The 27,884-nt window shown below is 38.5% G+C and overlaps 2 protein-coding genes and 1 long non-coding RNA gene across 5 annotated transcripts; 1 reads left to right on the top strand and 2 right to left on the bottom strand.

Annotated features, from left to right (window-relative positions):
• Positions 1 to 119: 119 nt before the first annotated feature.
• Positions 120 to 24,131, top strand: LOC133655891 (polyadenylate-binding protein 1A-like). Of its 3 annotated transcripts, none has more exons than XR_009827061.1 (15): positions 120 to 530; positions 7,523 to 7,716; positions 7,792 to 7,907; positions 9,860 to 9,999; positions 10,078 to 10,172; positions 10,247 to 10,384; positions 11,625 to 11,720; positions 11,780 to 12,128; positions 15,959 to 16,045; positions 19,076 to 19,186; positions 19,257 to 19,399; positions 19,466 to 19,550; positions 19,780 to 19,884; positions 23,612 to 23,687; positions 23,774 to 24,131. XR_009827061.1 is itself a non-coding variant. In XM_062056494.1 (15 exons), the coding sequence occupies exons 1-14, from the start codon at positions 305 to 307 to the stop codon at positions 23,675 to 23,677; spliced, it is 1,977 nt and encodes a 658-aa protein (XP_061912478.1). In that variant the 5' UTR covers positions 120 to 304; the 3' UTR covers positions 23,678 to 23,687; positions 23,774 to 24,131. The 3 variants fall into 3 exon arrangements, 2 of the variants coding, with proteins under 2 accessions (XP_061912478.1, XP_061912479.1); XM_062056494.1 differs by having other exon boundaries at positions 19,754 to 19,884; XM_062056495.1 differs by lacking the exon at positions 15,959 to 16,045 and having other exon boundaries at positions 19,754 to 19,884.
• LOC133655893 (uncharacterized) lies at positions 19,030 to 20,831 on the bottom strand. The gene is made up of 3 exons (XR_009827062.1): positions 20,746 to 20,831; positions 19,745 to 19,891; positions 19,030 to 19,523 (listed from the first exon to the last, which is right to left on the bottom strand). It is a non-coding gene; the product is annotated as an uncharacterized LOC133655893 (long non-coding RNA).
• A 2-nt stretch (positions 24,132 to 24,133) lies between the features above and the next one.
• Positions 24,134 to 26,829, bottom strand: LOC133655892 (type-4 ice-structuring protein LS-12-like). The gene is made up of 4 exons (XM_062056497.1): positions 26,745 to 26,829; positions 25,484 to 25,555; positions 25,280 to 25,406; positions 24,134 to 24,487 (listed from the first exon to the last, which is right to left on the bottom strand). The coding sequence occupies exons 2-4, from the start codon at positions 25,530 to 25,532 to the stop codon at positions 24,274 to 24,276; spliced, it is 390 nt and encodes a 129-aa protein (XP_061912481.1). The 5' UTR covers positions 25,533 to 25,555; positions 26,745 to 26,829; the 3' UTR covers positions 24,134 to 24,273.
• Positions 26,830 to 27,884: the final 1,055 nt, after the last annotated feature.

Consider the following 27,884-nt stretch of genomic DNA (forward strand, 5'->3'; position numbering starts at 1 on the left):
TCAGTCGCCTTTTAAAAAACACAAACGCGACGTGACGTGTCCGCCTCCTGACGCACATTCCTCTGATGATGGGACATGACTACTTGTAATAAAGCGCCAATTGAGCGCCCATCGATGGCGATGCGTTCACGTCCGCTCGTTTATTATTCTGGTTTGAATTTGTCGAGGCGGCACACATGAGACATTTTGACCAAGTTACGGTGAAAGTGATCATCCTGCACTCGTACCGGCCCGCCGGGGATCGGTTTGGAACTGCCGGCGCGACCTTCCCGGGGCGAACCGGCGTATATAGATCGCCTCGTTGATGTGGGGGCTCGGAGGAGGGGATTTTATTTTGAAAAAAGAAAAAGAGAGAGAAAGGTATATGGCCGCGCTGTACGTGGGCGACCTGCACCTGGACGTGACCGAGGCCATGCTCTATGAGAGGCTGAGCCGCGTCGGGGTCATCCTGTCCATCCGGGTGTGTCGGGACATGATGACCGGCCGCTCCCTGGGCTACGCCTGCGTTAACTTCCAGCAGCTTGCAGACGGTAAATGACACCCATCTTTTGTATTTAAAACAAAATCCCCAAATAATAAACATTGCCTCGTCAATTAAACCTCCATTTATGCCACTTTTGACATCAAAACAGTCCATATAGCTTAGAAAAAAAACTGCAATTTTTTTTCCTAGATCAGGGGTGTCAAAGTCATTTTAGATCGGGGCCACATGGAGAAAAATCTACTCCCAAGAGGGCCGGACTGGTAAAATCACTGCACGATAACTTCAAAATAAAGACAACTTCAAATGATTTTCTTTGTTTAAAAATAGAACGATCACATTCTGAAATTGTACAAATCCTAATTTTTTTTTTTTTTACACTTACATGTTGCTGTTAATAGTAATCTATATTATTTATACGTTCTGAAGAAATTATGTGATAATGTTCATCAGTCAACTCAATGGTGTTTATTTTCAATCTAGCAAGATAAAAAATGATATCAAAATCAAATTACATTGTTATTCATGTAGTTTGATCATTTTTCAAGATAAAAAAAAAAGATATCAAAATCAATTACATTGTTATTCATGTAGTTTAGGGATGTCCGATAGTGGCTTTTTGCCGATATCCGATATTCCGATATTGTCCAACTCTTTAATTACCGATACCGATATGAACCGATACCGATATATACAGTCGTGGAATTAACACATTATTATGCCTAATTTGGACAACCAGGTATGGTGAAAATAAGGTCCTTTTTTTAATTAATCAAATAAAATAAGATAAATAAATTAAAAACATTTTCTTGAATAAAAAAGAAAGTAAAGCAATATAAAAACAGTTACATAGAAACTAGTAATTAATGAAAAGGAGTAAAATGAACTGTTAAAGGTTAGTACTATTAGTGGACCAGCAGCACGCACAATCATGTGTGCTTACGGACTGTATCCCTTGCAGACTGTATTGATATATATTGATATATAATGTAGGAACCAGAATATTAATAACAGAAAGAAACAACCCTTTTGTGTGAATGAGTGTGAATGAGTGTAAATGGGGGAGGGAGGTTTTTGGGTTGGTGCACTAATTGTAAGTGTATCTTGTGTTTTTTATGTTGATTTAATTTTTTTTTAAAAGAAAAAGAAAAAAAAAGAAACCGATAATAAAAAAACTGATACCGATAATTTCCGATATTACATTTTAAAGCATTTATCGGCCGATAATATCGGCAGGCCGATATTATCGGACATCTCTAATGTAGTTTGATCATTTTTCTCGACTGATTTACTAACATCCTGTGGTTAATTTTTTACATATGTAGCATAATCTAAAAAGATACAAATAATTGCTATTTCGACATCTAGTGGACACATTTAATAGCTGTTTCTTTCATTCAAAAATTTCGGGTTCATTTTATACTTAGCAAACTCATCCCGCGGGCCGGATAAAACCTGTTCGCGGGCATGATCCGGCCCGCGGCCGTACGTTTTACACCCCTGCTCTATATCATGCAGGGGCCTCCAACCGGGTGCTTTTGACTAGCTCACCAAAGTGTCAAATATGGAAGGAATATTGCAAACGCATATCTCAATCTGTGCGTGTTAATTTGTGTGTGTGTGTGTGTGTGTTGTATTTCTACCCTTCTTGAGACATCAACAAGGAAAAATACCTTCCATATGAGGACCGGTGAACATGTTAGGACCGAAATCATGGTCCCAATACGGAAAACTCTTGCATCTAATAGAGAGCCAAATACTAGAGTCCGTGAACATTGCCCCAAAGTCAGGATTTTTGGTTGATTTAATGTGCATACAAAAGTAAACATTGACAGGTGCAAAGGCAGCAATATATGACAAAACAAGACGGCAGCTAAAGAACTCGCCAGGTGAACAGCTGATTTTACGACTTCTGGTGCTGACGTAAGACAACGCGCGTCACATATGTGACCATAGGATGAATAAATACACTACGGTACTCAGACTTACTATAGTGGCCATTAACAGTTAGCTTTTACAGCTGGGTTGTCCAAAGTGCGGCACAGGGGCCATCTGTGGTCTGTGACTCGTTTGTCATCGGCCTTAAGCACATTACAAAAATTAAAAAATAGAGAGCTCATTTGCACCCCTGGTGGTGAAATCTATCAAAATTATGGTGGTCCCAAAAAGGAGGGATTTTTCAAATTGACTGTCGGTTTTAAAAGTGCTCCCCCTCTAGTTAACATACGAAATAACAAGTGTGTGTACAAATTTGAAGTGCTCCACCTCTGGCCAACATGTTATAAGAAGTGTGTGTAAGAAAATGATTAAAATTAATTTAAACAATTTTTTTTTTTATATAGAGACATACTGAAATAACTTGAAGTAAATAATGAAGATTGAAAACCAATTACAAACAAAAAATTTAAAAAATAAATAAATAACTAAAAGCAGTCCTTTTCTCACAGTGTTGACTTCTTTCTTATAAAGTTGGAAACAATTTCTCATATTCTTTCTGTTTCTGTAATATTGCAATATTTTCTCGTAAAATTATTACCTGTTTATGTAAAATTATAACTTTTTAACCCAAAATGGCAACATTTGTCATATACAATTCTGACCTTAATCACAATATTGCCATTTTGTTGTTGTTTTGTAAAATAGTGTTATTTTTTGAGTAAAATTTTGTCATAATTTAGCCGAGTAAAATTCCGTAAAATGTTTTTGGCAATATTATAATAAATAAAAATAATGGCAAAAGTTTTCTTATAAAATTGTGACTTTTGTCGAGTAACATTACAACTGTTTTCATAAAATGGCCAAAAATGTAAGCTTTTTCTTGTAAAATTGCGACTGTTATTGAGTAAAATTCCGACTTATCATAATATTGCACAAATGTTCAGTTTTCTTGTAGAATTTTGACTTGCATTGAGTAAAATTACGACTTTTATCATAACACTGCCAAAATCCTAATTTTTTCTTGTGAAATTGGGACCTTTTTCTTATGAAATTTCAACTCAATCAACAAGCTTTTCTATATTTGCATAGTATGTATATATTAATAATGTTGTAAATACACATCTTTATATATCTAGAAAGGGTGGTCCTAAAGAGGTAGGCATTTTTCGGAGGTCAAGAAGGTAACAAATACAAGAATGTGAGTGTGTGTTTTTGTGTGTGTTGTGTGTGTGTTGGCCCTTGGGGCCCCCTGGAGTTCAAACGGCAAGCTTGCTCCATTTTAAGGAGCGGTTACAAAGGAGTGGGCTATACACACCCACAAACACACACATCGAAGAATAAGGAGAAAAGTACAGCACATACACATTTAAGGGTATCACGTTGAAGCTGTTATCAGTCCGTATTACGATTTGTCTGTGTTAAAAAAATATCTGTCCATATTTAGATTGTGTGTGTGAGTAGCAACTCTCGGATCATGCCCGCGAACACGTTTTATCCGGCCCGCGGGATGAGTTTGCTAAGTATAAAAATGAGCCGAAATTTTTGAATGAAAGAAACTGCTGTTCTAAATGTGTCCACTAGATGTCACAATAGCAATTATTTGTATCTTTGTAGATGATGCTGCATATGTAAAAAAAATAAACCACATGTTAGTACATCAGTTGAGGAAAATGAGCAAACTACATAAATAACATCCTGTAATTTGATTTTGATGTTATTTCATCTTGATATATTGAAAATGAACACCAATGAGTTGACTGATGAACATTATCACATAATTTTTTCAGAAAGTATAAATAACGACAAATAAAGGTAGAATACTATTAACCGCAACATGTAAGTGTAAAAACCCCCAACAACATTTGTACAATTTCAGAATGTGCTTGTTCTATTTTTAAACAAAGAAAACAATCTGAAGTTGTCTTTATTTTTAAGTTATCGTGCCGTGATTTTACCAGTCCGGCCCACTTGGGAGTAGATTTTTCTCCATGTGGCCCCCGATCTAAAATGAGTTTGACACCCCTGGTTTAAACGTATGGAATCTGGCAGCAGGGAGATTTCAATCAAATTTAAGTTAATCTAAAATCTGCTTAGTCGCCGTGCTGTGGACAACATGAATTATTCAGATCTATATGACCACTTATTGTGCATTGAATCAAACAAGTGCAGCATTTACTTGTATGACCCAATGCTAACAACCTTTGCTAGTCATGGTGAAAATCGAACCAACACAAAATGCCAACAGACATGGTCACACAACACAATATAATACCATTTGTGGATATTATAAAAAAAAACATCTATGCACCATAAAAAAAGATCAGAACTACAATGCAAAACACTATTTGGCCGCTGGATATTTCTGATTGATTGCAAAACTTAAAGGAGGTTGTCACGGAAGTAAACAAGGTAGGAGTCCAACTTTCACATACTCTTAATATTCAATTATCTATCCATCCATTTTCTACCGCTTGTCCCTCTTGGGGTCGGGGGGTGCTGAAGCCTATCTCAGCTGCATTCGGGCGGAAGGCCGGGTACACCCTGGACAAGTCGCCACCTCATCACAGGGCCAACACAGATAGACAGACAACATTCACACTCGCATGCTAGCATTTTAGCTAACTTTACTCTTTAATCAAAAGAAGATTGATTTTGTTACTTGCCACCATTTTAGAAGTATGCTAGCTTTGCCCTGTTAACATGCTTAACTTTGTATACTAGCATTTTAGCTAATTGTATACATTTAGAGCTAATAATCATGGACTCTTGTTACTTTGTACTAGGGCTGGGAATCTTTGGGTGTCCCACGATTCGATTCAATATTGATTCTTGGGTCACGATTTTATTCAAAATCGATTTTTTTTTCAATTCAACACGATTCTCGATTCAAAAACGATTTTTTTTCCCGATTCAAAACAATTCTCTATTCATTCAATACATAGGATTTCAGCAGGATCTACCCCAGTCTGATGACATGCAAGCAGAGTAGTATATTTTTGTAAAAAGCTTTTATAATTGTAAAGGACAATGTTTTATCAACTGATTGCAATAATGTAAATTTGTTTTAACTATTAAATGAACCAAAAATATGTTTTATTTTATCTTTGTGAAAATATTGGACACAGTGTGTTGTCAAGCTTATGAGATGTGATGCAAGTGTAAGCCACTGTGACACTATTGTTAATTTTTTTTATATTTTTTATAAATATGTAACGATAATGTCAATGAGGGATTTTTAATCACTGCTATGTTGAAATTGTAACTAATATTGATACTGTTGTTGATAATATTAATTTTTGTTTCACTACTTTTGGTTTGTTCTGTGTCGTGTTTGTGTCTCCTCTCAATTGCTCTGTTTATTGCAGTTCTGAGTGTTGCTGTGTCAGGTTTGGTTTTGGAATTGGATGGCATTGTTATGGTGTTACTGTGTATTGTTTTGTTGGATTGATTAATTAAAAAAATAAAAAATAAAAAATGGATTTAAAAAAAAAAGAGAATCGATTCTGAATCGCACAACGTGAGAATTGCGATTCGAATTTGAATCTATTTTTTTCCCACACCCCTACTTTGTACCCTCTTGGAAGTATGCTAACTCTTCTAGCTATACCAACATTTAGCATTTCAAGAGTCATACTACATTTCAGTACAAAAAAAAAATGCATATAAATGATGAATGGAACATTGAGTATCACTTTTATCTTTGCTGAAGGCTTGTTGGCAAAGGCAATGATGAGCAGAGAGAAAGCCACACGGACGTCTTGAACTTTTGTCAGTCGTGTTTGCTTTTTTTTGCAACTTTCATTGGTACCGTAGGGTCATGGTTTTAGTCGTACTTGATACAAAAAAAACAGTCAGTAACAAATGAGAGTCTTTGTTTAGGCCACAGGTGTCAAACTCAAGGCCCGGGGGCCACATCTAGTCTGCCACATGATTTAAAGTAGCCTGCCGCATTATTTTATGTAGCCTTCCTACATTTTATGTGATACCCTACTTCATTTTATGTGGCCCCCCGCATGAGTTTATGTGATATACTGCATTCATTTATGTGGCCCGCCACGTCATTTAGGTCAGTGGTCCCCAACCTTTTTGTAGCTGCGGACCGGTCAACGCTTGAAAATTTGTCCCACGGACCGGGGGGGTGTTATGGTATTTTTTTTATTTCTTATTTTTTTACTTTTTTGTCATAAAGAAACACAATCATGTGTGCTTACGGACTGTATCCCTGCAGACTGTATTGATCTATATTGATATATAATATATATATTGTGTTTTTTATGTTGATTTAATAAAAAAAATTTAAGTTTGACAAAATGCATGTACTATTTTTTCCATTTTGACAAACATTTTCTGCATCCAATCGATATGTTGTTGACATTTTTATTATCTGATCCTGCAACTAGCAAAGCAAGTTATCCATCAATCTGTTAGTAAAAATAAAAAAAACTTAATCAATGAGTTTCCTATGCAAATTGTGTAACGAGGCCATTATAAATTTTTATTCATATATATTCACATATACATGTGGCCCTCCAAAGGGTAGCCACAATTGCAATATGGCCCCCAATAAAAATGAGTTTGACACCTCTGGTTTAGGCACTCAACGATTTTTAACCAAACTGACTTGTTTGTTACTCGTGGTAAATATTGGCTAAAAAACATGGCTGTCATGAAAATAAATGTACAATCATTTCTCATAAGTCATTGCTCATTAGTGTAATCATGATACAACTATTACATGTATGTTAGCATGTCTTCCACAAGCCATAGGGGGCGCACAAATAGGACTGCATGGTGCAGTTGTGAGAGTGGCCGTGCCAGCAACCTGAGGGTTCCTGGTTCGATCCCCAGCTTCTACCAACCTCGTCACGTCCGTTGTGTCCTTTGCTCCTGATGGGTTGTGGTTAGCGCCTTGCATGGCAGCCCCTGCCATCAGTGTGTGAATGTGTGTGTAAATGGGTGAATGTGGAAATAGTGTCAATGCGCTTTGAGTACCTTGAAGGTAGAAAAGCGTTTTACAAGTATAACCCATTTACCATTTACCATACACACTCAACACATGAAAAAAGGCATTTTTTATTTATTAATTGTATCTTATTTTTACAGCCGAACATGCACTGGACACCATGAACTTTGACCTGATAAAGGGGAAGCCCATGCGCATAATGTGGTGGCAGCGGGACCCCTCGCTGAGGAAGAGTGGCGTGGGCAACATCTTTGTCAAGAACCTGGACAAGTCCATAGACAACAATGTCCTGTACGACATCTTTTCCTTTTTTGGCAACATCCTGTCTGGCAAGGTACAAACAATACCACACCATGTTGTTCAAAATGCAGTACTTGTTGCGTGCACGCTGATGTCTTCCCTCCCCAAGGTGGTGTGTGATGAGAACGGCTCTAAAGGCTACGGCTTTGTGCACTTTGAGACTCAGGAGTCGGCCGAGAGAGCTATTGTGGAAATGAACGGCAAGCTGCTCAAGGACCGAAAAGTGTAAGTTGTGTTTATTTAGTTTCGGCTCTCTTTGCTGATAAGTAACTCCATAAATAGACAAAAGGGTTTGAACTTTGGGAGTAGGTACTCCCTTTGCAGCAAAAATACCTTCTACTTTTCTGGAACTACGTGCAGGGACAGAGAAAAAAAGCTATAGATCTCTATTTGGATAAAACAGTACATGCTCTGCGAAGATGGCACGTTGTGGAAATCGTAAATAAAAACAGAATACAATGATTCCAAATCCTGTATATGTATACACTGTAAAAAAGAAAAGTTGAGAAAACGCAAATTTTCAAGGCAACATGATTTAACAAGATTTTTGTGTTTTCTCAACTTTTGCCTACTATTGTTGACTTAACTAAATTTACAAGTTGAGATAAGAGTTATGTCATATGTTACATATGTCATATGTCACAAGTTGAGAAGAGTTATGTCATGTCACATGTCATATGTCATCTGTCACATAACTCTTATCTCAACTTGTAAATCTTAGTTAAGTCAACAATAGTAGTCAAAATTTGAGAAAACGCAAAAATCTTGTTGCATCATGTTGCCTTGAAAATTTGCGTTTTCTCAACTTTTTCTTTTTTTTTTTACAGTGTATTGTATTGTGGCCACTGAAAAGTATGTTGGTGTTAGTTCATGTTTAGTGGGCTGTCATAATGTTTAACAAGTAACAACTGTGTTTAGAAGATCATAAAACGTTTTTTTATGCTCTAGTTATGAAAATATTTGATTTCTGATTAGTAATTCGTACTTCAGACATGTATCTGCCACGGTCAGGCCCGGAATCAATTAACAGCAATAAACAAGGATTTACAATAGTTCACTTTTTTGGACAGTTGTTTACATGTTCTGTTACTGTACTGGACCTTATTGAATTTTGGGGTTTTAGTAGCTCTAAGCCAGTGGTTCTTAACCTTGTTGGAGGTACCGAACCCCACCAGTTTCATATGTGCATTCACCGAACCTGAACCGTAATCATAAAATGATGTTATTATATTAAAGAAATACTAATAAAGGTATATTTTACAAACAAAGTTACAGGAATGTACACATGATCCCATGTTTACATCTCATTGTGCAAAATGTGAATGTTTTAGTGGGAACTAAATGCGATATCAGAAAGGGGTACACATTATTTCCAAAGCAGGACCCCACACCCAGACATATAATACTAGTACACAGCTCATGAAAAACATTATCTAATAGTCATTGTAAGTGAGCCAAAACACTTATATTAGAAAATAATCTCATGGAAATGACTGCTGTCATTTGATTATAACAATAAAACATTGAAGTGAATTGTGAAGTGAATTATATTTATATAGCGCTTTTTCTCTAGTGACTCAAAGCGCTTCACATAGTGAAACCCAATATCTAAGTTATATTTAAACCAGTGTGGGTGGCACTGGGAGCAGGTGGGTAAAGTGTCTTGCCCAAGGACACAACGGCAGTGACTAGGATGGCAGAAGCTGGGATCGAACCTGGAACCCTTAAGTTGCTGGCACGGCCACTCTACCAACCGAGCTATACCGCGAACTTGTTATTTAGTCAGGTTTGGGACAGGTGTGTTGCAGGTGTGACCACAGTGCATGTGCACGTCTGACGTCGCTCACATGTGCTCCACTGAATGCTCAAGGAGTTTTTGTGTTTGTATGGAAAATTAGAGGGAACATTGTTTGGGGGTATCCATAATACGCCGACAGGGAGAAGTTTTGTTTACAAGATGAGTCGGGTGTGTCTTGACCTCCGCGGCAGAGGCTCTGCCGAACCCCTGAGGCCGACTCACCGAACCCCTAGGGTTCGATCGAACCCAGGTTAAGAACCACTGCTCTAAGCTATCATCAAAACGATTAAAAAATACTATACTTTAATAATTTACCTTTAAAGTATGTTTAAATTTATTGAGCTGCACCTGTGTTCATTTTTCCTTGTCTATCAAACAGATTTGTGGGCCACTTCAAATCCCTCAAAGAGCGTAAGGCCGAGCTCGCCACCCGAGCCAAAGAATTTACAAATGTTTACGTTAAAAACTTTGGTGAAGACGTGGATGAGAGGAAGCTGAGGGCCTTTTTCAATAGATATGGTCAGTTAGGTCCTGTGCAAGTCCAAACTGCCCCGGGCCCTCGCGGACTTTAATGATACCATCTATTGTATCGCCCAGGAAGCATAGCCAGCGTCCGCATCATGAGGGACGAGAGCGGGTTGTGTCGCGGATTCGGCTTTGTCAGCTTCGAGAGGCACGAGGATGCCCAGAGGGTGAGTTTGGTTTTATTATGGATATGACCACCCATTATTATTATTATTATAAGTCACCATGTGCCGTTTATCAGGCAGTGGATGAGATGAACGGGAAGGAGTTGCACGGCAGGACGATCTATGTCAACCGCGCCCAGAAGAAGATGGAGCGTGAGGCTGAGCTGCAGAGTAATTTTGAACAGATGAAGCAAGAGCGCTTCTCCCGCTACCAAGTAGGTCCATCGCTTCTCTCTCTTTACCTGTTAGTAGTGCAGGTGTTTCCAAAGTCTTCCTCCCACAATTCAGTCCAGTGCTTCTTTTATTCCTTGAAAAACAATTATTTCTTGGCCTACTGTTGTTTACTTAAAAGTGTATTAATTTTGTCTTTAACCATACCTGAAATAACTTAGCAAGATTGAACAACTGTTTTTTTTTTCTTTTCTTTATTCTGCCAAGCTGCTGCACCTCCATTAAAGTATTCTAGCAGGGGCCTCTTTTTTTTGAAAGTTGGTCTTGGGGATATATGGATGTTACATAGCAAAATGTTACTCTTTACAAGTTTGCAACAACTACATTCATTTATAGTAAGTAAATTAAAAATATTCTGGTAATTATATTGATGATTATATATTTTAACATAGACCTTTTTTACGTCTTTCTCAGAGGTATTAATTTAATCATATTGTACATTTTGGTCCTCGTTTTCCATGCATTTCAAGTTAACTTTTGTAAAGGTCTCGTTTTTGATACGGATGTGCTCATCCATTCAAATGTCCACAGAATGGATACCAAGGGTTGTATCGGCATCAAATTGATACAAGCCTGATTAGATTGGTATTTTTCAGTTGTCTTCTATGTTTGTGTTTATATTTTTGTGCAAAAAGCCAAATGATCTGAATGAGAGCCAGTAGTAGTAGTTTGTGTTATTGCACTAATGACTTTACTTTGCTCAAACATGTGTGTATAATAATGGTGGGAAATTCACAATATTATATAATCCTTCCATTGTTAAATTGTTCACAAATAAGGTTTTTCTTTTTTTAAGTGCTTTACTGAGGATCAATAATGCAGTACAACAAAGCGTATAGATGAACTGAAGTTATGTTTAAAACATTTTTTTTATCGTGGTATCACCCTCAACCTACATCTCCCCTTAAAATAAAATATAAAAAAATAACAACATATCAAATAAAAAAAGTGAAACAAAATAAAATGAATATATCAATAAGAATAATTAACAAAAATGTTTTAAAAGAAAAAAAATATGAAAGTAGCAAACAGGTAGATTATACAGTATTTTAATGACATTAGATCAAATGAGAAGTTTACAATAACAACACAGGGTAGCAAGTAAAATGTGTCAGTATCATTAAGACTGGCAACAATATATACTTGACATCGGATCAAAATTGGCAGTATCGCCCAACTCTAGCTCTTGTATTGAATTGTCAAATTGATGGTTTAACCTTGCAGGGCGTTAACTTATATGTGAAGAACCTCGACGATGGCATCGACGACGACCGCCTGCGAAAAGAGTTTGCGCCATTTGGTATTATAACTAGCGCCAAGGTAACCTCCTCTTGACCGCCCTGTTGTAAATAATTGCTGACTAATCGCTTTCCTCTCAGGTGATGACGGACGGCGGACACAGCAGAGGCTTCGGCTTCGTCTGCTTCTCCTCCCCGGAAGAGGCCAGCAAGGCGGTGGCGGAAATGAGCGGGCGCATGTTGGGCACCCAGCAGCTGTACGTGGCGCTGGCCCAGCGGAAAGAGGAGCGCCAGGTGTATCTCAGCAACCAGTACATGCGGCGCATGGCCAGTGTGCGGTCCGGCCAGGTCATCAACCCCTACCAGGCAATGCCGGGCGCTGGCTACTACATTGCGACGCAGATAGCACAGCCGCAAAGCCGCGCTCCTTACTTTCCAGCCGCCGCCCAGATGACCCAGCTTTGCCCGAGCCCACGCTGGACCACTCCAGGTAAGTCACACACACAGAGAAAATCAATCGGTCGCCTCTTTTACATCCTTCAAAACAGATTATGCTAAGTCTTTATACACCGCTACCAGTAATGGGATTGCCATTCACATCCTGTAGATGGCAGTAATGCACATTAGAGTATAGTGGAACTGTGATTTACGAACTTAATTAGTTCTTGAACAGGGTTCGTAAATCGAATAGTTTGTATATTGAAGCAAATTTCTCCATAAGAAACTATAAATATGAATAACGGGTTCCAGCCTTGACAAAAGTCCACATTTTAGTAAAAATGTGCACACTTTGAATGCAAAATAAAGCGTTGTATATACTGTAAATCAAAATAACATAACAAAGAGGATTGATGGATCAACTTTCTATTTAATAACAAAACTAAAACAACAACTAACTAGCGGTGCTCTGCTAACACACGCACACAAACACACACACACACACACACACGCACACACACACACACACACACACACACACACACACACACACACACACACACACACACACACACACACACACACACACACACACACACACACACACACACACACACACACACACACACACACACACACACACACACACACACACACACACACACACACATTGTCACTATGCCTGTGGTGCACTCACAGCTTAAAATCACAAAACTCCTTGAACAGCCAGATCACTACAACGATTAGGAAAAAACAAGAAATCCATCTTACCTTGTCGGGTGATCTTTTTGGCGTGCAGCAAAAGAAAATGGGATGGGAGGGAGCAGCGTCGTACAACGCAGGTGATACTGGTTCTGTTCCGGAATTTTTTTAAACCACACATTCTTTGTGTGGCTTTCTTGAGACTCATAAGAATGCTGTAAAAAGCACGCAAAGTACAGCAGCACTGCTAAAGTGACAATGAGCACTGAGAGCAACCGGCCCTCCCACAATGGATGTGCTACCGGGCACAAAATGGCTGTGCTGCGAGGCACACAATGGATGAATGAAAACTTTGTACACTGAGACAAGGTTCGTACAACAAGCCCTATTTTTATTCAATCTGATTCTTAAATTGAAAACTTGGTACAATAAGCATGTTTTTAAATTTATGTTTCACTGTATACAAGTTCAGTTTGTATTGGAAATTTTTTAATCAAGTAGTCAAAACAAAATAGTCTTTCTCAGATGTATTGAATGGCTCAACCTGCTCAATAGACATAAGTCACACATGACAAGCATTAGAGAGAGTGTGTGTCCCAAGGGAGGGGTGCATTGTTTACACTGAATACTGGATGGGAGGGGAGAGAAAGCACAGTTTGGGAGGGGAAGAGAGCATATGACACAACAACAGCGGAAGTACCGACCGTTTAGAGCAGACCTGGGCATTGTGCGGCCCGCGAGCCGCATCCGGCCCTTTGTACGTCCCTGTCCCGCCCGCGTGAGGCCAATTATAAATTACAAAATAAATTTAAAAAAGCATCTATTTCGAGTGTGCAATACAACGGTGCTGCTTTTGTCTTGAAAAGCGTTATTTGTATTACTTCCGTGTGGACGTATGCTCGTGCGCGTAGCGGCAATCTCAAATTACAAAATAAATGTAAAAAAAACATCTTTGTCGTGCGTGCAATACAATTGTGCTGCTTTTATTTTGAAAAGTGTTATATGTGCGTATGTCCTGTGAGGGAAGGCGCACAGCGACAAGTGATGCCCGGTTATCCCCGAGACGCTAAAAAGAGAAAAGTTGATGACGAATGGCGTGTTTTCAACAAGACATGGACTGCCAAGTAAAGGTAAAGCCGTGTGTTTATTTGTGGTACACACGTTGTGTTTAAAGAATATAATGTAACGACCTGCTGAAGTAGATGTTGTCTTCTTGAGTTGCGTAAATGAGGAGTGAGGAGACGTGCATGTGGAAGGAACGAGATATGTTGAGCTGTGTTAGTATAGCTTGCTCAATAAAAGTTTAAAAAGAGCGTCAGACTTGATGTGCACTTCTTCTGGACGCTACAATTGGTGGCAGAAGTAAAACTTTGCGCATACTGCACTGCTTGTGTGCTACGTCATCGGGAGGTACGTGCCACGTGAGGAGCTCGCCGCAAGAGAGAGAGAGAGAGAGAGAGAGAGAGAGAGAGAGAGAGAGAGAGAGAGAGAGAGAGAGAGCGTTTACAGGTGCAGCCACGCTGCTTGCCACGGGGGGAATTCCGCCCCCAATGAAGACTCCCAGGTTTGATGGCAAGGCGAACTGGGAGGCATTTCATCCCACTTCTGACATCAATTGTAGCGTCCAGAAGAAGTGCACACCAAGTCTGATGCACTTTTTAAACTTTTATTGAGCATGCTATACTAACACAGCTCAAATTATCTCGTTCTTTCCAAAAGGAAAACCAATCCTCACTCCTCATTTCCGCAACAGCAACGCTTCCTCCTTCTTCGCCAATCACCTTACAGGCGTGCTACGTTCACAACAAAGGATGCAGGATAAAGTGACAGAAATTGAAATTTTTGTATTGTAATATACATCAGGAAGTGTTGTGTAAGAAAGTGTTAAAAATAAAACCATCAAAAGCCATCTGCTTTTGTATAAAGATAAGTTAGGTTAAATGAAAATATTATTATTATTATCAATCTTACGGTATATCAAAAATAATTTGAGCAAAATTTAATTGAAATATTGTCGGTGTGGCCCTCCAGCAGTGCTCGGGTTGCTCATGCGATCCCCGGTAAAAATTAATTGCCCACCCCTGGTTTAGACAATGGTGCGCTGTTAACTAGAATGAAGAAGTCAAACAACGAGAAGGGAGAAAAGATAGTTTCACAGTGAATCATGCGGAAAACAACTGGTCAGAATGTACTTTTCACAGAATATGCTTTTCACAGTAATACTGCAGTTTGTAATAGACATACAAAGGTACATAAATGTTTTCCATTACAAGATGAGTTCCGAAACCCTGTTACATCAGCACCAGTGCTATTATGGAAACAGTAGTAAGTAACCAGGCCGAAAAAAGTAGTCGTTATTTTTGCTTCATTCCGGTGCTAAATGAATTCAGACTCAGCAACAAGTGCTTGGCTTTGATATATGTACAGGTAACGTCTTGTAAATAATGTAGCGATGCTTCCGTATGCTATGCATGTATGTAAAAATTGATAATAACAAATATTTGAAGAAACACACGAGTCTGACGATCTTTTTTAACTTAATTGCCGACCTTAACACGCCAACAACAGCCCTCATAACACCGCCAGTGCACAACACAGTACTCCTTGTTATGCACCAATGGCGAGTGAGGTTGTCTTTGCAAACCCCGTTAAGTGTTACCTTTCACTTTTCAAAAATAAGTTTCAAAGTGCAAAAAGGAAGATCGAGGTTGTAGGTCGAGTTTGGAAAACATTGTGGCGGAGTGGAGGGGTGTAAAGGCAGAATGTTATCAGCGGAAGAGAATACTTATTCTTAATGGTAATGCCATTAAGGTCGCGGTAATCCACGCAAAGTCAAAGCGATTTATCCTTCTTGTCAACAAAAAAAAGCCCGCACTAAGCGGGAAAGATGACGGCCAAATAAGACCTGCTGCCAGGGACTCTGAAATATAATCCTCGAGTGGAGAAAAATTAAAAAGGCGTGTAGTGGGAAGTGCAGCTCCGGGCATAAGGTCAATTTTACAGTCATTACGGACTGTGAGGGGTAATGGAAGTGCCCTTTTCTTACTAAACACCTCCCGCGAATCGTGATAATCAGGCGGAACAGCAGACAAATCATTGTCCTTGGGGTAGAGGGTTGGGAAGGACCAGAAGTAGTATGTGTGTGTGTTTTAGCAGCATGTAAACAGTGTTTCTCTCCAGTTCAGGATTGCTGGTTTAGACCAATCAATATGGGGGCAATGTCTCTTAAGCCAGCTAAGAGCCAACACAAAAGGGGCACAGCGAAAGGTAATGCCAAAAAAGCATATAGTTTCCTGATGGTTGCCTGTTAAATGTAATGTGACGTTAATGGTCTGACGGGCAACTTGTGCCAGGTGACGCCCATCGAGGGAAATAACTTCTTTGGAACCATTGATATTGGACATCGGTATTGAAATTGTTTGACAAGATTAACATTAATGAATGAATCATCTGCCCCAGAGTCAGTAAGTGCCTCCATAGGAATTACCTCCCCAGCCCAGGCCAGAGTACCTTTAATCTGTAGTCTGGATCAGGAGAGGAGATACCCAGGAACACCGGGCTCCGGCTGAAAGACTGGTGGCCTCCTGGCCAGAGAGGACACTGTGCGATGGTGTGGTCGGCCCCTCCACAGTAGAGGCGGAGATGAAGTCAGTCGGCTCCCTCCCAGCTGCATCGCCTCTTCTTCGCCGGCAGGGTCGTCATAACATCGGTGTGTGGAGGGGGTGACGCGTTTTGCCTCAAACGTGGGTAGTGCTGGGTGTTGCCATCCTCAGCGCAACGTTTCATCATCTGTTCCCGAATACGACCATCCAGCCGGATGGTCAAGGCGATCAGCTCCTCCAAGGATTGCATGTCGTCTTTGGAAAGCCAAAACTCGTCCTTCATGCGGGGACTGAGGCTGGCATGAAAAGCGCTTTTGAGCGCCACTTCGCCCCACCCACTCTCAGTGACGAGTATTTTAAACGTCACAGAATGATCTGCTATGAAGGTCGCTCCTGGACGGAGAGACATTAGTCGACTTCTGGTGGGGTAGTCAAAAACAAGTTTAAAAAGCAAGCCGGGGGAGGTATGCTGGGTTCCCTCATCTGACCGAGGGGAAGTTGTGATGCTGGAGCATCCAGATGAGCAGCATGGGCATCGAACTCACCTGCTGAGGTGGTGGCAGAGCCCACCCAGGAGAACAAGTCACTCATGTTTTGAGAGAGGGATGCTCCCGTGAGGTCCCTCAAGGTCTGCTCGTGTTCTGTGAGCATCCTGCCGTGAGCGGGGAGAGCCTTAGCCAATGGATCATCTTCTGCGGAACTCACGTTGAAGGCAGGTGCGTTCTGTAAAGTGTTACCTTTCACTTTTCAAAAATAAGTTCCTAGGTGCAAAAAGGGAGATCCAGGTGTAAGGCGATTTACAGTCTTTTATTGCTCGAAGGCATATAAAAAGGAAACACGCAGCCGCGTGACAAAATTGTAATAGAAAAAAGAACCAGAAAAATCAATACCTAGGAAGAGGGTCGGTCTTCGCAACCAGGCGGTACCACGTTAAATGTGTTAGCCTTAGTGAGCAGAGGAATGAGGGGAAAAATACCTTAGTAGCACTGTAGCATGAAGTAGCTCTGACTGGGACTTCACCAATACCATACTTGCCAACCCTCCCGGATTTTCCTGGGAGTCTCCCGGAATTCAGCGCCTCTCCCGAAAACCTCCCGGAATAAATTTTCTCCCGAAAATCTCCCGGAATTCAGCCGGAGCTGGAGGCCACGCCCCCTCCAGCTCCATGCGGACCTGAGTGGGGACAGCGGCGACAGTCCGTTTCACGTCCGCTTTCCCACGATATAAATAGCGTGCCTGCCCAATCACATTATAACTGTAGAATGATCGAGGGCGAGTTCTTGGTTTCTTATGTGGGTTTATTGTTAGGCAGTTTCATTAATATCCTCCCAGCGCGGTAACAACACACAACAACAGCAGTCACGTTTTCGTCTACCGTAAAGCAGTTTGTCGGGCGTAAACAGCAATGTTGTGACACTCTTAAACAGGACAATACTGCCATCTACTGGATAGCCTGCGGGACACTGAAATTCAAGTATTTATTTTATTTATATGTATAATAAAATAAATATATATATATATATACAGTATATATATATATATATATATACAGTATATATATATAGCTAGAATTCACTGAAAGTCAAGTATTTCATACATATACATGAAATATATATGAAATATATATGAAATACTCGAGTTGGTGAATTCTAGCTGTAAATATACTCCTCCCCCCTTAACCACGCCCCCCCGGCCCGCCCCCGACCACGCCCCACCCCACCCCCACCCCCCACCTCCCGGAATCGGAGGTCTCAAGGTTGGCAAGTATGCCAATACGCACCTGGAGTGATCGCCAGGTATAAATGAAGGGACAGGTGGCGACTTGTCCAGGGTGTACCCCGCCTTCCGCCCGATTGTAGCTGATATAGGCTCCAGCGTCCCCCGCGACCCCGAAGGGAATAAGTGGGAGAAAATGGATGGATGGATGGAAATTATAATTGCAAACAGGTGCTAACAGTGGTACCGTGCCGTCCTCTGCCGAAAGTCAATGGTCCACACAAGAAAAATACAGATTGAGTAATGACATGATGATGATGGCAGTTTAACAGAACATAACATCCCTGTAGTTATGAGCATCAACATTATGAAACAACTAAGTTGCATGTTCTCCAAGTTTCTGTTTTGATGCAATCATTTTCAGAATTTGTTTTTCATTTTATTTCTTATGTTTGAATGCATTATTTAATTACATGTGTGTAATTTAAGAATTCAAATTGGTAGTCGGTTTAACTTGAATGTCACACAACTTTATCAAAAAAAAACATTGTTGTATTACAAAAATGTGCATGTTTCACTTTGAGCACTGTTTTAGCACCGGCTATTAAATTCATGTAATTGAAGTATTCCAGTTACTTCAATGTCACAATTATATTGAGAAAGCATTGTTTTTTTGTTTTGTTTTTTATAAATATGTGCATGTTTTCTAACGGTTTAAGCACCGTTTTAGCTCCAGCCATTTTTAAAAGATTGATTTGGTTCAAATGTAAAAGATACCCATCCCTACGCACAGGTAGTGGAGTCACTGCACCACTTGCCCCCAACACAAGTGGACAATAAAGACAAAGTCAGACAAAAATCTTACTGCACACACCTTTTAACCAGATTTGCACCACATTTCAATAGCTTGTTGATAGAAATTGGCAATCCAGCAAAACAACAGCTAATATGATGAATTGCTGATTGTGTGCTTGCGCAGACTACCAGAACCACCCTGGTGCCATGCGCCCCTCCGCACCAAGCCCCCCGGCCTTTAACAGCCTACGCCCTGCCTCCCAGGTGCCTCGTATCATGGCCAGCCAGCGTGTAGGTCAGTCCAGCATTCATCGTTGATCACAGTGCGCACAACCTGAGCCTGAATGCATTTCGTGTCCTGGCAGGAACTCAGACTCTCAGCCCGCGGCCCACCACACCAGTCACCCCCTTGTATGGCATCCCTCAGTACAAGTACCCCGCAGCCGCCCGCAGCCCTCAGGATCACGTGCAACATGTTCAACCGCAAGGGGCGACGTCGGCGCAGCAGGTGTTAAAAGGAGCACATTGGCCGCCTCCTTGTGTGGGTTTTCTGACTATCTTGTCTCTCTCTCAGCCCGCCGTCCACGCTCAGGTGCAGAAGCCTTTGACTGCAACCGTGCTGGCTGCTGCGCCTGCATTGGAGCAGAAGCAGATGCTGGGTAAGACTACAATTAAAAAAAAAATATTATCGTGGTTGAAAGCCACTTCAAATATTTTGACCCTTCCATGTGACTCAATAAGGTGATCTAACGAACGTGGAACTCAACAAGCTGCTATTACAACATTGGTTCTGTTGCTGCTGTGTTATGCAATATACTACCTATTTACATTTAACAAGTTTTTACCTGCTTACCTGTGACAGGTGAGTGTTTATTCCCACTCATACAGAACATGTATCAACACCTGGCAGGGAAGATCACCGGCATGCTGCTGGAAATCGACAACTCTGAGCTGCTCCACATGCTGGAATCCCCCGAGTCTCTCCGCTCAAAGGTCAGCGCTTCTCCCAATTCCCGATAACCAATCAAGATGTAGAGAGAGTACCTCTTAATCTTTGTTTAAATGTCACACATCCTCATCGCTCAATAGAATGTTTCAAAATGTTTCAAAAAGGACAGTTTTTCATCATCCTCAAAGCCTAACTGGACATAAAAGTTTTTAAAGTGTGTAAAAACATCTTGGATTGGTTTTTTTTTGTTTACTTATTTTCCGGACTATTGAGCACACAAAAAAGCTGCAGCCACTAAATTTTAGATGAAAAAATATATTTCCACATATTAGCTGCACCGGACTATTAGACACAGATATATATGTTGTGAAATGAGTTATTCACACAAAAGATTTTTTAAATGTTTATTTAGATATCTTAATTGTTGCCAAACGGTGCCTGTAACATGGCAGTAAAACGGCTGATCAAACAAAACAGAAATCATTGTCATGAACCCACTAACTGCGAAAACTAGCTCTCCAATCAGCTGAACAGACTCAGTAATACCACAAGTGTTATGATCCGTTGCCTGTATCATGTTCTGTTTAGTTTTGAACTCCCTCAGTTGCTGTCTTGAGTACCCCTGGGTTTGTGTTTTGGTTACCATGGGTGCTGACTAGTTTCACCTGCTTCTGATTAGTGTTCGGCACGCTCACCTGCTGCCGGGCACTAATCCGAGAGCTATTTAGTCCTGCCTTTTTGCCTCACTCATCCTGGTGCTTTTGTTTGCTCTCATGCAACTGTTACGTATTCCTTGTGTTTATTGCGCTAAGTTCTGCCTTAGTTTTTCCTGGGTAGCTATCCCGTTAGCTTCCGGTGCTATATGCACACTTCTATTGTTTATTTGAAGAATAAATGATTCTTACCTGCGAGCTGCTTCCTGTCGTTCCGCCGCTTCCTGGAAAGACAACCTCCAGCATCGTCATGTTACAACAAGGACGTCTTGGTGGATTTACTCTGGAATTTGTGAAACTGAAACAATAAAAAAATAATGCCATTGTAAGTTAATAATACTAACAGACATTCGTAAACGTGTTAGCATATTAGCTAAGGCTAACGACACTCGCTTAATTACATTACGATAGCACATGCATGAAAACACTCCTACAGACATCACACGAGACAGTTTTTAGTAAGTATGAATGGTTTTAGTTATATTGTAAAACTTAGAAAGTTGCTTGGAATGATGATTGAAGAATCCATATGAATAGAAACGCTATAGACGACGGAACGGTACTTCAGGTTGAAAGCACTAAAAGGAAATACTGTAAACGTTCAACCCGCAGTACCTGCAGTGAGTGAACTCGTCCAAAAGATGGCGCCATAGCACAAACAACAACACACCTGCTCAGTGTCTTTGTTTGTGTTGTTGAGTGTTTTTGCTCGTGTTTTATGAAAGGTATTTGCTAGGGGTGTGGGAAAAAATAGATTCGAATTCGAATCGCGATCCTCACGTTGTGCGATTCAGAATCGATTGTCCTTTTTTTTTAAACGATATATATATATATTTTTATTCTATTTGTTTTATTTTTTTTATTTTTATTTTTTTAATTAATCAATCTAACAAAATAATACACAGCAATACCATAACAATGCAATCCAATTCCAAAACCAAACCCGACCCAGCAACACTCAGAACTGCAATAAACAGAGCAATTGAGAGGAGACACAAACATGACACAAAACAAACCAAAAGTAGTGAAACAAAAATTAATATTATCAACAACAGTATCAATATTAGTTACAATTTCAACATAGCAGTGATTAAAAATCCCTCATTGACATTATAGCTCGGTTGGTAGAGCGGCCGTGCCAGCAACTTGAGGGTTGCAGGTTCGATTCCCGCTACCGCCATCCTAGTCACTGCCGCTGTGTCCTTGGGCAAAACACTTTACCCACCTGCTCCCAGTGCCACCCACACTGGTTTAAATGTAACTTAGATATTGGGTTTCACAATGTAAAGCGCTTTGAGTCACTTGAGAAAAAGCGCTATATAAAATGTAATTCACTTCACTTCACATTATCATTAGACATTTATAAAAAAAAAAAAAAAAAAAGAACAATAGTGTCACAGTGGCTTACACTTGCATCACATCTCATAAGCTTGACAACACACTGTGTCCATTTTTTTCACAAAGATAAAACAAGTCATATTTTTGGTTCATTTAATAGTTAAAACAAATTTACATTATTGCAATCAGTTGATAAAACATTGTCCTTTACAATTATAAAAGCTTTTTACAAAAATCTACTACTCTGCTTGCATGTCAGCAGACTGGGGTGGACCCTGCTGAAATCTTATGTATTGAATGAATAGAGAATTGTTTTGAATCGGGAAAAAAATCGTTTTTGAATCGAGAATCGCGTTGAATCGAAAAAATCGATTTTGAATCGAATCGTGACCCCAAGAATCGATATTGAATCGAATCGTGGGACACCCAAAGATTCGCAGCCGTACTATTTGCATTACTTCAGTCAGCGAAGAAAAATCCATAAAATAGCCACACAGTTTTATATTCCACAGGGTGCAATGCATAGGAAAAAAGTAGCAGATTATAGTCCAGAATTAACAATAAAGGTTTTTGCTCAAATTTCTAATAAACTTCAGTCCTAAACAAAAAATATCAAACATGCTAAGTTTTTTTTACATTTTGATCAGATCATGTCACAGGTTAAATTAGCAAAATCACAAATTTTGTGCAAATTTACACTAATTGAGAACTGTGACATCATGTGGCCTTCAAAAGGTTAAATATTTAACAAAATACGAAAAAAAGGGTTTGGAATTTTTATTTAGGGCTGAAGTTGTTTAAAATATTCAAGCAAATTAAATTCAAAAAATATGTACCCAAAATAATCAGTTTGGCTTTGGGGTACCCATGGGTACAAAATGGAAATTGTAAAACTTTAAATAAAATAATTAAAAACCTTCGTAGTAAAAATCATGTATAATGGAGGAAACACAACAAAATATGGCCAAAAAAACCTTGAAAAATATTGCAACATATGATTAATAGTATTTTAATAGTAATGTATCAAATGGGGCTCTGAAATCAATGTATTGAACTTTTTTATTTTTGTAAAAGGCATTTGTGGTCTGCGTGGCTTACGTTGCCCTGCATTAAATCAGATCAGTCGTCCCGCCCGCCACATCTTGATGGGTGTCTTGACAGGTTCCTTTACATGCAATGCGCTGCAGCATTAAAAAAATATAAAAGAAAAAGTCATTCAATTTGTAAAATCTACAACATTTCATTGATGTATTTTTAAATGTTTTTTTGTCTGTTTTTGAAAGGTCCGAAACAGGTCATGAAAAAATTAATTAATAGCCTGAATATAATTATTTATGATTGTATTACAATTTCATTAATTTATTATTTTAATAAATGTCACATTTTAGGTCATTTTACATTTTAATTATTCAGTTGGCTCTTTTATATTTGTCATAATAAAAGCCTAATACTTCATTTGTCCTTCATGGGAAAGTATGCACCTGTGAACTGGTGTTGTTTTGCAACAACAACAAAAAACAGATTCATAATCACGACCATAAAAGAACTGAAAAATATTAATCTAATCATGCTTGTATTGATGTCATACTACCCTTGGTGATCAAACACCAGACCTTCACAAAAGATAACTTGAAATTAATGGAAATCGATGACCAAAATGTAGAATATGATTCGACTAATACCCCTGAAAAAGTGTAAAAATGTGTTATTTTCCTGTCAGGTGGGCGAGGCCGTGGCGGTGCTTGAGGCCCACCAGGCCAAGGAGTTGACCCGAAAGACCTACTGACGGATCTGAGGTAAAGTGCTGCTGTCTAGCTGGCTATTAAAGCAGCTGTGTTTATTATTTCATGCTTTCCATGTTTTGGTATTACCCATTCTTTAGGATACGACGAGCTCCAGGAGTTACAGCGAACTGACTGCGAGAAGAATCTGATCATAACATGAGTAAAACATCACAGAATAGTCAAAACCACCATAAAATATAAAAAAATTACCATAAAATATGAGAATAGGTTGATCAATATTGATGGTTGTCAGATCAAATTTAAACCATTGAAATAGCTGTAGAATATATTTTTTATTTATTTAGACAAAATGTGTTGTTTTTGTATATATTTTTTATTTTTAACACTTGAGCTGTTTTTGGGGTGGGGTGAAAGGTTTACTAAAGTAAAGGTTCTGCAAATGTGTTTGCTTGTTTGATGGTTGACCTCACAACCTCACAAATAGAAACAGTAGAAAGTATGTTTCAACTTTTTATTGATGCAAAGATGAAACGCACCACAGGCCAGTTATTCTCAGCCAGGCGTCACAATAGACGCAAAGTCCAAACGCCACAAAAAAAGTCAGTCCATGATGGAGGAAAATAGGACGAGGGCTTCTTTAGTTGGTGATAGCCTTGGTCTGGTCGGTCAGCTGCTTGAGGATGGCCTCCATCTGCTCCTGGAACTTCTGCACCATGGGTTGGATCTGGGCCTGCACGTTGGCGGCCATTGGCTGGATCTGCCCCTCAACGTTGGTGACGACCGACTTCAGCTGCTCCTGGATTTTGGCGACCATGGGCTCGAACTGGGTCTTCTGCTCCTCCAGGAAGGTCCTGCAGGGTGGAAGATATCGGTATGTATCACGTCTAAACTAAATCACTTTCTTAATAACATATCTTAGTATATATAAATTGCTCTGTATTTTTTTTTTAATTGTTAGGGATGGGCATCGAATATATAAACTAATTTTATTTATTTTGAATGGCAGAAAATGTTTTGTGTTTGCAGAAGATTAACAATTTCTGAAATGTTGATTATATTTAAATGGCAGAATCTTTTTTTTTTCAATGTGTTACTTTGAAAATTATTTGTTTATTTTGACATTAGATTTGTAACGGAAAATATATGAGCTGTTTTTTAAAAGTCTCTATGCTGGTTTCATGTAAGTACTGCACATATTTTACCTCAGTTCCTACAACCAGTTGAGATTTTAAATTGCAGAAAACAACATTGTTGTATTTGTGCACTGATGTGTGATATAGATAATTTGTAACAAATGCTTTTTCAAGTAGGAACTAGTGGAGACTGAATGAACAGTGCCTCTGCTGGTTGCATGTGAGTACTGCACTCCATTCGTTTTTACATTGTGTGCACCCCAAATGTTTGTAGGCATCGAGTTGTAGTTGTAATTACCCCCTTTTTACGAAATATGAAGAATTCAGCATGATTTACTATTAACTAAATTCGCTATTAAACAAATTAAGCATTATCTTAAGTGATATTTTGATTGTGCAGGTATCTAATATGTGACAAAAATCAATATTAAACATATTAAGCATTATCTTAAAAGTGATATTTTGATTGTGCAGGTATCTAATATGTGACAAAAGTTTATATGTACTCACTGAGCTTGGTTGCCCAGGTCCTGGGTGCGCATGAAGGTGGTTAGCTCCTCTGTCATCTTGTTCTTCATGTTCTCAAAATACTCGCTGATCTTCTGGAGCTCGGCTGCAGGGTCCTGTGCAAGGCTTCCTGTAGCACGGTGGGCACCGTGGGTAAGTATTTTTGTATTACATAAGAGCGTGTATCTTGAAAAGGTGACAATGTACCTTGAGCCAGTGCGAATACAACAAAAGCGGCGATGATGGAGAATTTCATGGTTGCAGACTGGTGAGGACGACCTAAAAAACAAAGAAAAAAAACAGCTTCACTTTTTACCCTTTAGACCCAAAATGGCCCATATTATAACTAATAAAAAAATAAAAAAATGTTTTCACTTTCACCCAACAAAATCCTGGACTTAATCATTGATTTACCGTTATATACTTTCTATTTGTATTTGTTTAAAAGACAATGTGAAGTTAAATTAAAAAGATGGCTGCACCAGATTTAGCACCATGCTCATTCGTAGTCCTTTTAAGGCACATTTAGCATCCACAATTAAAATTACACAAGATAAATACATAAGGTTAAAGTTACATAGTAAAAATAAATGTACAATTCAAATCATTGTGCAATTTTGTAAAGTTGCAGTATTTTAGCAGCATCATTTGAATATGTAATGAATACATTTTTTAATTTTAACAATGAATGTATTTTGCAAATAATGTGCATTTCTAATATTTATTTCAGAATGTTTTATGACGTATTTTTTTAGAATGAAAAAAACAGGAAATGTGCAAAAATAAATAAATTAATTAATGTGTTGCAAAGTAGAATATTTTAACTGGAATCCTTGACAAATTCAAATAACATTTTTAGGCATTTTTAAAATTACACTATTACCAAGTGTGAGTTTGTTGAAAAACTTGTACACGTTTCACCCATAAGTCCTAACACAGTCCCTTTCACAAAGTTAAGAAACATTTAAACTATAAGGTCTTTCGTTTTTTTTACTTTTAGCGCATCAAATATTTTCAAAAAACAAAGATACAATATAGTATTCATATTTTTTATGGCCTTTTTGTCACAAGAACCCCTGAACCCTAAACACTAAAGACGTGGCATTTTCCCCCCAAATCATTTGTTGCTATACTCTAGAATTGACTCTGTATATTTTCATTATTTTTGCAACAAGGCAGGATTGTTTAAAAAAAAAAAGTACACTTAAGTCCAAAAACGGTCCTTTCATCAAATAAAGAGAATATCAAAAATATCTGGTTAAAATGAGACTCAGTGGTACCAAATTGGTTCTGAGGTTAAAGAGTGAAAGCATAAATGAAAATCTCATAGTTTATAGACCTTGCAAATAACAAATATCGGTAGTAAAGTTTCATACAATTGCCATTAAAACTAGGCAATGTATTGAAAAAGAAAACAGTCAAGCAGAACGTACACATTAGTGTTAAAATCGTTTTCCATGGTACATACCTGTAGTGCAGGATGATTTGGACCGGATGGTGGCTCCCTGCAGGGCTCAGACACTTCTTATAGTCCCACAGAGGGGCAGCAGGCTGTACAAAGGATTGTAATTGGACCAGATAAAAAAGCCAAAAAGTGATTGGATGTTGTGGTGACCCTTGCTGCTCTTACTGCCACTTGGACAAAGTGAATCAAAGTCCAAGTGTGTCGCTGTGTGTTTTTTCTTATCATGCTGATTAAACCAAACACGATGACTAATAAGAGAACGATGACATTGAGGCCTCGCGTAGGGAACTTTTGATCCTTCCACATCAGCTTCCTGACAAAACACATTATGTCATTTCCTGATACCCTTAATCCAGTCCAAAGCACAGTATGCCTTTAGTGCTGCATAAACCCTATTATATATATTTTTGTAGTAGTGCAGTAATATTATCTGTTTACCAATGCTGATTAAAACATTTTTTTTTCTGTAAAATAATTTTTAATTATAGTATTTTATTTTTAATCCGACTTTGTAAAATTGCATTTACATTAATTAATGATAACAGTAAAACATATATTTTATTGAAAAAAATAATCATTCAATTTAAAAATGATTCATATTAAATCTACTTTTCATCTAAAATTATATAATGCTGATTTAGTATTTGTATTACCTTTTGTGTGTTGTTGACTTTAAATCAATTACTCAATAGTACTAATAAAACTTCATTTACATTTGTTATTATTATTATTAATAATAACATATTTAGGAAAATGAATATATTATTGCAAATAATATACTGCATGTTAAATCTGCTTTTAATCTAGGATTTCACAAAACTGATTTTGTTATTACTGTTTTTTGATTGCAAATTAATTATTCGACTGCTTTCTATACTAATAAAACTCAATTTACTTTTAACATTAATCAATTATTAAAAAATATTTATTTAAAAAATAATATATATTAAATCTGCTTTTAATCTTCAATTTTGTGATTTAGTGTTCTTTATCGTTCACCTTTTGTGTTTTCTTACTTTAAATCAATTATTTAATTGACTATTTGATATATATATATATATATATATATATATATATATATATATATATATATATATATATATATATATATATATATATATATATATATATAATATGTGTGTA

The sequence above is a fragment of the Entelurus aequoreus genome, linkage group LG08 (assembly GCF_033978785.1).
Source record: "Entelurus aequoreus isolate RoL-2023_Sb linkage group LG08, RoL_Eaeq_v1.1, whole genome shotgun sequence".
NCBI classification, from domain to species: domain Eukaryota; kingdom Metazoa; phylum Chordata; class Actinopteri; order Syngnathiformes; family Syngnathidae; genus Entelurus; species Entelurus aequoreus.